Raw genomic sequence first — 11664 nt, 5'->3', positions numbered from 1 at the left:
TTTTTAAAAATTTAAAATAAAGTTAAATACTAAATTGTTGATTAAAAACGTAATCTAATTTTGACAACAACAGTAATATGCTAGCACATTTTTTCGCCATTCACCTATAACGAATGACCTTGCGAATTTGTTTGCTAACGTTTGGGACGACTTTGAATTAGCATGTCTCGAGGATCTAGTGCTGGTTTTGACCGTCACATCACTATATTTTCACCTGAAGGACGTTTATATCAAGTTGGTAAGAAAAGCTGCGATTTTTTGTCAATAATATGTTGAATGTAGTATGCATCCCCGTCTAACCGTTCGCTCCCCAACGTATAAACATGCGATCATTAGTTTAGATAATATCTATTGTTAGCTTTTTCCGATTGATGTGGTTGAGCGTTTTTACAAAAACCTCATCAATTGCATTTTATTATAACATGTTTTTGCCATTCATATTAAAAGCCCTTGCATATTTATTTACCTACGTTAGGGCGACTTTGAGTTATCATGTCTCGACGATCTATTGCTCTCTTTACCGTTGTCATGAGGGGTTAGGGAGAGATTGTGTTATGTGTAAGTAATCTGCATCTGCACACAACTTCAGTGTTGAATTTTTTTTGCTATCTTATTCTATTATGACTATGTTCAGTTTGTGTACTTTTGCTTTGTCATGTGGAAACTAATTTGATCATCACTGGTTCAGATATTAGTGAAGGTGTTAAGCTATTGTAAGCAATACTAATATTTACCAGTAAAAGGTACTTTTTTATTCTTCAAGTCTAACAATTAAAATACACAACCAACAAAATTCTAAACAGTGAGATTAATGACAAAAGGTTAAAATAGCCAATAAAAGTTATACCCTTGCTCAAACGGTCTTCCACGTTTGCTTGCTCGGTCTGTACAGCTGCTAGTTTTGACAGTCAAATGAGAGTCATAGCAGTCCTTAGATATAGAAACTCGGTAATTAAGATAGCGACGTAGAAGAGGATCAGGTGGTGATGGAGAAAGAGGCTCAATAGGTTGGGAAAGACAGAAGCTCCACAGGCAAAGGAAAAAGAGAAGTAGATTCCAGAGGCAGAGGAACGCATCTAAGCAGGTAGAAGGAGCCTCAGCAAGTCTTTGAGAAAGAGAGATAGGTAGATTGAGTCGTTGGAGCTGTTCTCTTATATAGATGTCTCTGTTAGCCTGTGAGAAGGCGTTTAGGCGCTCAGGTACTGTGTTTTATGTGCCAGAGGGTTAGCAAGTGGTTGAACTTGCCTCTCAAGTAGGCTACATCACAGGAGTGTAATGATTAGGAATGATGACTAACTCCAAGACTAACTGTCTTGGTAGTGTCTCGTACAAGTCTCTTTATCTTCTAATGGTTTTCTGGCATGTCAATAGATGTCCCTTTCCTCATGGGTTATTTTCACATTAGGAAACTTTAAACAGTGGTCCAAGCTCAAGGTTGATACTCTGAAAGAAACACCCACCTGGCTAGGCCCAGACTTGGATATTGTACCCCCAATCACCTGGTTGGTCAATTTGAAATACACCCCCAAACACTGGGAGTTCCCTAGGGGGCGCTCAGGTTCCACGCCCAGCTAAACATTCAATATAATTCAGAAGCTATAAAAATAATTTCCACAAGGCCTATAGCATATGTATCCCCTATGTATGTAGGGGGACACCTAATCAGGCCAATCAATAAAAGAAATTTTTCAGCAAAACCAAGTAAATTTTATTTGGTCCTTCTAAAGTAGCAAATTCACTGACAGTGCCCCATGGTCTGAAAACCCTTTAAAATGGGATTTAGGGCCGAGCCTAATGGGTCTTTTGGGGGAGTATCAACCGTGGGGGTCCCAGTCTCTTTTCCTGCTTGGGCTTGCCACAACCCACATATTTCTTTCTCATTACCATCCTGCTTGTACTTCACGAGAAAATAATAAATGGCTTTAATTTGTTCAGAATAGTGCATCATCTTCAGTATACTAGCGAGTAGTTGTTGAATGGAGCCTTGTTGTAAATTGATGAAACAACAACTACCAGCCCATCATTAGCCTGTGTATGCGCCCCTGTTTGGCTTGTATACAAGCCAAACAGAGGAACCCATTTAAGCAGGTAGAAGGAGCCTCAGCAAGTCTTTGAGAAAAAGAGATAGGTAGGTTGAGTCGCTGGTGCTGTTCTTTTATAGGTGTCTCTGTTAGCCTGTGAGAATGTGTTGAGGCGCTCAGGCTCGGTTCTTTATGTTGCAGAGGGTTAGCAGTTGACAGGGCTTGTCTTAAGTGTGTCATGGTAGTTTACTGATTGAACTCCAATTGTTTTAGTTGTGTCTGGTAAAGTTCTAGTTTCTCTTCAATGGTTTTCTGGCACATCAATTGATGTATTTTTTTTCATGGACTATATCCACAAGAGGTTTGTAAGCTGTTTGTAGATGTGTATCTGACTATCTTTATTGCTGATCCTCTAATATATTACGTATCATGTTCATAGTAATTTTGCGTATATCTCTGGTGTTTAAGAGTTTCTCCATTATTCTATCTGCTTTTGCTAATAGTTTTATACAACACCGTCACATTGCTGTATTTTCACCTGAAGAGCGTTAATATCACGTTGGTAAGAAAAGTTGCAGGTTCTAGCAAATATTATGGTGGATTTGGTTTTTCATCCTCATCTAACCTTTTCCTCTCCAACATATAAACATGCAGTTTCTGTAGTATAGATAGAGGTTTATATCTGTATTCTAAATAATCACATCCGCATTTAGAGATCTATAGTAATGTGCCTATAGTGTTTTACTAAAGCGGTACAACAGAAAATATATAAAAAAATCAGCTGTGTCGGTATTACCTAATGTTGTTTGATGTTCGATAAAAGAAAGAATTCATTTTAATTAACATATGTTGTTTCTTTGTGGCATACAATCATGTGTTATGTGATGTTTTTTTAATTTGGTAGCTAACAATATTAACTATTGTTAGTTTTTTCTGATTGATTTGGTTGTATGTTTTATCAGATTATGTTTTTGTTTTCACATCTGATTTAAAATATATGTGTGTTTAATTTTGTATTGGTTTATAGACCAACTATAAAACCATTTAAAAAGATCTTCATAAATTGGTTTGTAATGTACCCACCACTAGATTTGAAGGTCAAAGAATGAAATCATTATATTGACATTTTGTCATATTGCTTTTAATCAATGTCCATTAAAATTCCTTTCTGATTTGGCTCAGAAGTTGAAGCAAATTTTAGACATGTCCAAGTGTTCCAATATTTTTCAAAGTACAATCTGCTATGACTCACCGGCATCCATCATTTATATGTCATTCAAAGTCATCGGGTCTATCATCACTCAAGAGATGTGTCTCCATTGATGGCTTTTACCATGCCTTTTACTATGGCTAGTTCTCACTAGTAGTTAAAAGATACTGACAAATCTAATTCTTGGTTGGTACAATTCTTAACTACGCGCTGGATGATGTCATTCAATGTGATTTTAGAAAAGATTTTTTCCTGGTCAAAGTTGGGAAAATACTAGATGAAAAACTGACTCACCAGTTTTTTTTAAGTGACTCAATTACCAGTTGCTTCACAGTGCTCTGTGCAGAATCTGCTTCTCACTGTTATCTTCATGGAGATGTTAAAATATTATATTGGCCTGTTAGTCTGGTTGCCACAGATAATTTCCGTGTCACTTTTTACAACTGAGGCCGGAGAATGGGGTACAATGGGTTTTAGGTTTAACAAGTACAGGTAGACCTAAGCATCCCTTACCTTTTTAATCACACCTGCGGATAATATCATTGTTTAGGGGCGATAATTAGCCATTTAAAGGAGAGGTAGAAATGATAAACATCAAAAAAATTTTTTTACGATAGGTGTAACGATCACATCAACCAATCAGCTTTATAGAGTAAACTCTAAATCTTTTTCTAATACGGTGTGTATTTGGTTGCATCAATAGCAGTCAAGTACTTGGTCTTTTTCTGGTATCACTCAATTAGAAATTGCGAACATTTACTATCCCTGCTTAAATTAGTTCCTACAGCTACGTAGTTATCGTGGATTGCATAATTCACGACAATAGAGGACCACATTCTATCTAATAAGCTGATTTTTGCTAATGGAAAAAAACCGATAATCGAACCTTTTTGGGAACTGCTTAGCACTATCTAAAAAAAGTCGGAGAGGTCCATCGGAAAACAATTGAAGCCACTGGGTTACTAATTACTGGGTCAAAAGATGTTGAAAGCTACCATAGAGCCCACTCTCCCCACTTGTTGACACAATAATGGTGTTTCGCAAACAAACTACAGTATATTGCTTGTTTGTCCAACATTACCATTCTACTAGATGCTCTTATGAAATAGTTCAATGTGGTTTGTAGTGAATACACACATACTTACAGTTTGCAACTCGTAGCCACTTCAATTGCTTAGCAACTACAGGATATGCTGCTATTACATCTGGTTAGCTTTGTGTAATTAATGAGGTCAATAAGGGTCATATTTGAATTGAAATTGAAGGCACACTCTGAAAATGAATCTTTGTATGTGAAGCAAATTTTAATCTTACCTTTTGTTTTTTTTTTTCAATAAATTATCATTCTAAGAAAAATATGTATCATAGAATTGCAGGAGAGATAGTGATCAGCTTTAATCTTAAGAAAAATAAGGACTTGTTTGCTGTACTGGCCAACTTATTTTAGATTTTAATAATTGAGAACTGATAGTCTAGCTCAAAATGTAAGAGAGTTCAACATGGACATACCATCAATACCGATCCAGTGAAACCCCTTTGATTATACCATAAATTTGAAATTATTCGCTCACTTTTTTAATATTATGCAAAGCAGTATTTTGCAATAAACTTAACTAGACAGGCCAAAGTTTTATCTATACAGACTCAATTTGGTCACAAAAAATATTCAAGAAAAAGTATAGATGTATTCGTGAAATTCTGCTATTACCCATAATTGAAGGGCTATTAACTTAATATCATTAACGCATGCTTATTACACTGGTAGGGTTTACTCGTTCCAGTATAATTTCATGCGCTAACATATGCAATGCTTTGTTGTAACCTTTCACTACGCATGCGTTATATTATAGAGAACTCGATACGTTTCTGCTACGTTTCAGCTTTTAACATTAATTCTATTTTTCAACTTCAATCAGAGGCACATGAAAGAGAACTCACAATAGGAGCAGTAATACTCTCCATCTTAGAATAGCTAACAATAAATGTAAAAAATCTTAAAACAAGCGCCAACAATGTGTGATTATTGAACATAGATCAAATGTCAGGGTGTTGGAAAATATCATGGAAATGATAAGTCGTGGTTATTTTTGCAAAAACAATACAGCTTAATTTGTTATAACGCGATATTGGCTTCTTTTTTTCCTCTACAATTTGTTCAAAGCATCTGCAATGGCCAAACTCCCACTATATGACCTATAATGACATTGAAAAAAGTTTCCTTGAAGTTGTTACTATAACAGGTTAGATACACTTGTGTGTTGGTACCTTTTATAACAAATTCTTGTTTTGTACTAACACTTGCTTTTTGTACTGTCCCTTGGGCTCATTTGTTAAAATTCTGCTACATGACTGTAAGTGAAGGTTTTTGCTGTGGCAATGATTAAATATTGCAGTTGATCAACACTTTGTTATAAGAGATTTTCTCTTGAGTTCTGGTGTCATTGGAAGGAGGCTTTTGTAGAGTATGCATTCAAAGCAATAAATCAAGGAGGTCTCACATCTGTGGCTATCAGAGGAGTGGACTGCGCTGTAGTCGCCACACAAAAGAAGGTTCCAGATAAATTGTTGGATCCAGACACAGTGACGCATCTATTTAAGATCACTGATAAGATAGGATGTGTGATGACAGGCATGCTGGGTAGGTCTCTTGTAACCAGGGTTCACGCGCTCGATGCTTGCCTGTAATTATTGTATTCTCTCATAATTATATGTAATCACACTTTATGGTCGATATCTAAGGTGGTTGTGCAGTTGCAGTGGAAAACCAATGTCATGATAATCCTAGTTGTCATTCAATTTATTCTTATAGATCGAATAAGTTATTCTTTCACCTGTTTTGCATGGTACTAAATGTGTATTAGTTATACAAACATATATAATTTGTTAGTACTCAATGTGTATTAATTATACAAGCATACAATTTGTTAGTACTCAATGTGTATTAGTGGTACAAACACACATAATTTGGTAGTACTCAATGTGTATTAGTGGTACAAACACACATAATTTGTTAGTACTCAATGTGTATTAGTGGTACAAACACACATAATTTGGTAGTACTCAATGTGTATTAGTGGTACAAACACACATAATTTGGTAGTACTTAATGTGTATTAGTGGTACAAACACACATAATTTGGTAGTACTCAATGTGTATTAGTGGTACAAACACACATAATTTGGTAGTACTCAATGTGTATTAGTGGTACAAAAACACATAATTTCGTAGTACTCAATGTGTATTAGTGGTACAAACACACATAATTTGGTAGTACTCAATGTGTATTAGTGGTACAAACACACATAATTTGGTAGTACTCAATGTGTATTAGTGGTACAAACACACATAATTTGGTAGTACTCAATGTGTATTAGTGGTACAAACACACATAATTTGGTAGTACTCAATGTGTATTAGTGGTACAAACACACATAATTTGGTAGTACTCAATGTGTATTAGTGGTACAAACACACATAATTTGGTAGTACTCAATGTGTATTAGTGGTACAAACACACATAATTTGGTAGTACTCAATGTGTATTAGTGGTACAAACACACATAATTTTGTAGGCTGAACGTATTACATATTTTTGCTTCAACTTATTCGTTTTAAAAAGAAATTTCATATGTAATAAATATCATATATCCAACTTAGCGGTTTTTATTCTGTCATAGGTATAAACCTCGAGTCAGTCCCATTGCTTATGGTTATAACATAGTAGGAGTTAGTGCTGCACGATAAAATTATATCATTCGATGTGACGATATATTTCAGTGGATGATTTTATATTTGGTCAGTTTTCAAATCGATATGATTATTGAAGCCGATATTTTATCATTATATTATTCATTTATTACTGGAGTTGTCCACTTTCTTTATTGTAAAGTGTTTTCAACCGATATCCTTTCATATCGTTCATGTTAAAGCCTATATATAACACTATATATCGATAGAAGACAACTCCAATGTTCGATAATATTCGATATATTTAAAGACAAAATAATCAAATGTACATGCAAAGATATTGTTCAGCACTAGTAGGAGTAATTAGACAACTCCAAATTTACTATCCCTTGATATGCCCTTAGATTTGAGATCGCTGTAAACATATTCAGGTGATTGTAAGACAAAGTTTAGTATCATTCTCAGGAATATGAAGAGGAAATTCGAATACATTATAACAGTATTGAGTAGCTGCCAAAGATTTAAGTTTGCTTTGCCCCCAGCTGTTTTAATCGATTTGCATTGTAGTTACATACAAATATTTGTGAGTTACTAATTATTCCTAATATTTTATACATTGCTTCATAAACTACATGATACTTTATTTATTAGTTTGTTGTTCAAAGTCTAGGTTGTGCTCTGTTTGACATATTTGAATGCCTAAGTTTTGCTGTGTGCCAATTATTTTGGATAATGTTTTCTTGTGTCATAGCAGTCTTTATTTCTTTCTTTCTTGTATGCAGTCGAAACATGTGGACCTGGTTTGACTGAGCAAGCGGTATTTTTTGTCAATATTCTTGTTTTACAGTTTATTAATCGAGTTGTATTAGAGTTTAAGAAATGAATTACCAAGGATATGGAAAGAAAATGTGTTAGCAACAGGGGCATTTAGTTTGAATTCATGACAAGGCAGGAATCTGCTGTTACAGCTGACAGTCGATCACAAGCTCAGAGGGCGAGGTATGAAGCTGCTAACTTCAAGTATAAGTACGCATATGATATACCGGTGGACCAGCTCTGCAAAAGAATGGCTGACATATCTCAGGTCTACACGCAGAGTGCCGAAATGAGGCCCCTCGGCTGTTGTGAGTCCAGTAGTACAACTTTTCCTACCACTCTGTAGCCAATGAAATAACTATTAGTACTTTAGCTGCAATGAGCACCTTAATCCTTGCAGTCAGAAAGTAAGGCTGTAATAAGTAAGGCTCTAGTGCAGCGCTGCTATGGCAATTCATTGCTTATGACCTAATAAAGGTCAAAGTGGACAGCAGATAAATTACTAAAATTATTCAAAATTGATGATTCAGTGTCTTATTATCCTCATAAACTATCCACAAGTCTAATTCTCAATCACTACAATCAAATAGTGCACCAACACAATGGCTGAAGAGATTATTTCACTATTGCATGAAATTTGTTAAAATGCTTTTAACACAAGAGCACTTTTAACCTTTTGCAGCTGTACCAGGATGTAATCACAAACCATTAAATATCATTAGAAACAGTTGAAGCGCAATTAAATTGTTATTGTAAATGATATAATTAAGTTTTTAATTAAGATGTTGGCATAGTGGGGCCTGCTGTATATATCATCTTTCCTGTTTCCATGATCGACAATAAATATGTGTCTTTTTTTCCCTATTTTCAATGGCAGATCATTCTAGCAGTAATTAAAAAAACAAATGTGTTTTAAACTTTTTCAAACTTTTGGTCGGGCCTTTGGGTCATTTCATTCGCACTGCTCCCAAATGTAATGGCAGCCATGTTTGTTATAATCTTATTTGAATAGGTGGTCATCCACTTTTTTTTTGACCGAATACGGTTGGAATAGTACAAACTAGGGCATAATTCTGTATTTTCAACTCGTTAGTACTTCTTGCAGTTTCTATTATTCCTTTGATATACATCGACTAATCTATGAATTTCTTCACATTATATATTTTGTACTAGTTCATTAGGATTAGTAAAAGGCCTGGTGAGGTCAAGTTATATGGGCCTTCAAATTCCCTGTAACTACACTAGAGGGTTACACTTGACAGAACATTTATTATGGGCTTGTGTACTTGATACGCCTTCATTTAGTCTTATGAATATTCATAAATTTGGAGTTGTCCTCTAAATGGCTTTTGCACTATGCAACTGACACGGTAATCAAATCCCTCTACTTTTCAAACACATCCTATCAAACAATTTTGGCAAACTTTGAAAGCGTTTGCTAGCAGACAGGCATCTGGTTATTTTATTAGCAACATTAGAATTATAAAGATTGGATTGTGGCTCTTAATGACATATTGCCCCACCATCCACATCCACCACCAATGACCAATCATATTGCCCATGAATGCACTTATCCACCACCAATGACCAATCATATTGCCCATGCATGCACTTATCCACCACCAATGACCAATCATATTGCCCATGCATGCACTTATCCACCACCAATGACCAATCATATTGCCCATGCATGCACTTATCCACCACCAATGACCAATCTACCACCACCTACCTCACTGCTTTATCATATACCCCAATCAAGGCTAAATTGTGAGTAATGCTCGTGAAATGGAGAGGAGTGCGCAACTGGAATCCCAATGGTTCTTGTGTACCTCAATCATGTACACAAGTCATTAAGACATACCTTGGCATATGGTTTTGCTACACTCTCTAGGCATGATACTGATAGCAGTAGACGAAGAGAATGGACCACAAGTGTACAGATGTGACCCTGCCGGATATTACTCAGGCTTCAAAGCCTGCTCTGTCGGACTGAAACAGCTCGAGGCAAACTCGTATCTTGAGAAAAAATTGAAAAAGAAAGCGGATGGTTACACAGAGAATGAGGCAGTCGAGGTTAAAGTAGTTCACTTTTACAATATTTTACTTTTGTTTTTTAAAGTGAAACTCATTTGTGCTGCGATTGAGTTGCCGTGAAAGCATCATTCTAGTAATATTACCCTTGATCTGATGTTAGTAATAGTCATGTATAACTAGTGCTAGTAAACTGCAGTGTTTCACTAGCACTATCCTTGCTATTGTGCTCCTAATAATTTATCACGACCAACTTGACTATCGTGCTTTGTTCATGACTTGAAAATGTGACTACCTAATATTACTTTTGCAGATGGCCATAACATGTCTCCAAACCATATTGTCAGCAGACTTCAAATCCACAGACATTGAAGTTGGTTTAGTTTCAAATTCTCGGCCAAACTTTAGGTATGAATAGCATAACTGCAATCTTCGAACAATTCTCCTAAAAAACTTGTGCTGGTTCATATCAGCTTTTAGTGATTGTCGAGCTGTTATTTTGTTACAAATATTTCATTGCTCCAATTGTTGTCTAGTAGTTTTCTTTAGCCACCCACTTAAACTCATATCACAGCTTTTGTTGAGACTGTTTGTAGTATAGTCGTAATTTCTCACTGTAATTAGGTTGAGCCAATATTTGAATCGCCTGGGTTTGTACCCAAGTCTGTCACCATCTGCTCAGTGGATATCTTGTTATATCTGTGTATTCATCAATCTTCCGTGGGGAAAGAGGATAGCATCCACTAAATTGATTAGTCTTTTCTTCATTTTTCAGGAAGCTGGTTGCGGCGGAGATTGACACTCACTTGACAAGGATAGCGGAGAAAGACTAGTCACATTTGATGCGCTGTTTGTTGTTGTATTAGAGTTGCGTCATCTCGAGTAAAGCAGTATTGATTCATCATTTGTTACTATGGCAACTACCTTAACTACCTTGTACTAGCAATTAAATGCCCTCTGTCAGAACATGGGTATTTTACTTGACAGGTTCACTGGTTCAATGAACCGTCATCTCGTGTGAAAATAAAGTAGATTATCTTTGTTGAAGCTACTGGCTATGTGTCATGCTTCAATTAAAATTGAAACAACATGATGAACTTAACCAGATAGTCGTATAATTACGATATGACTGTCCTTATCATTTCTCTTGGAGATCAGCAATGTATGCATAGTTATAATGTATAGTTATAAAGATGTGTGAACATTCTATTTAAAACAACCAATTCATCTTAATGTGTTTTACTTCATTTAGTTCTCGTTCAAGTAGGTTCGAGACCTATCAGCATGCATCACATTCTCTTCTGCTGCCAAAACGTAGCGAATTGAACACAACTGTTTCTTCACAGCTGTTAACCCGTGTGGGGAATGTCTTCTCAAGCTTGAGTCGTCTACCAGTGATCTAAGTGTTTGAGTATTCCCTTCAAGATCTTAGCCGTTTCCACTAGCGCACTTTTCTACAACTTGTGTTGATTTTTGGCGGTATTTGGCCTATCCACATTTAATGTGCAGCTGTTATTACACCCGATGGCTCCAATGACTACTGGGATTACAGTTGTTCTTACATGCCAATGCTTTTTATTTTCTCCTCTAGAGTAGATGTCTCTCCACTTTTCTTTACTGGGCATGTGTTGGGTACTGCTATATCCATTATAGTAGCCCTCTTGCTCTCCTTGTCCACCAATATCGGCAGGTTTCCCAAAACATGCTTGCCTGTCCGGTTGTAGAAGTCATAGAGGAGCCTAGCCTGGTCTTTCTCATTGACCTTATCAGATGCTTCCCAGCCCCACCAGTATTGTGGTTTATTGAGGCCATCCACATCACATAAACTTCTATACACTATGTGAGATGATTATGCCACACAGTGTGCGCATTTCCTGATGTGTTGAAGCCTGATG

General features: G+C 36.1%; 1 protein-coding gene across 1 annotated transcript; it reads left to right on the top strand.

The window, feature by feature from the left end:
• The first annotated feature begins 97 nt into the window (after nucleotides 1–97).
• Nucleotides 98–10816, top strand: LOC137396129 (proteasome subunit alpha type-6-like). The gene is made up of 6 exons (XM_068082287.1): nucleotides 98–238; nucleotides 5693–5869; nucleotides 7888–8043; nucleotides 9630–9811; nucleotides 10083–10177; nucleotides 10545–10816. Exons 1-6 carry the CDS (start codon nucleotides 163–165, stop codon nucleotides 10600–10602), a joined length of 744 nt encoding a protein of 247 aa, XP_067938388.1. The 5' UTR covers nucleotides 98–162; the 3' UTR covers nucleotides 10603–10816.
• The last annotated feature ends 848 nt before the right edge of the window (nucleotides 10817–11664 follow it).

Source organism: Watersipora subatra, chromosome 5 (assembly GCF_963576615.1).
Source record: "Watersipora subatra chromosome 5, tzWatSuba1.1, whole genome shotgun sequence".
Taxonomy (NCBI): domain Eukaryota; kingdom Metazoa; phylum Bryozoa; class Gymnolaemata; order Cheilostomatida; family Watersiporidae; genus Watersipora; species Watersipora subatra.
The sequence above is the reverse complement of the archived record's forward strand: the minus strand, read 5'-3'. Positions and strand labels throughout refer to the sequence as shown.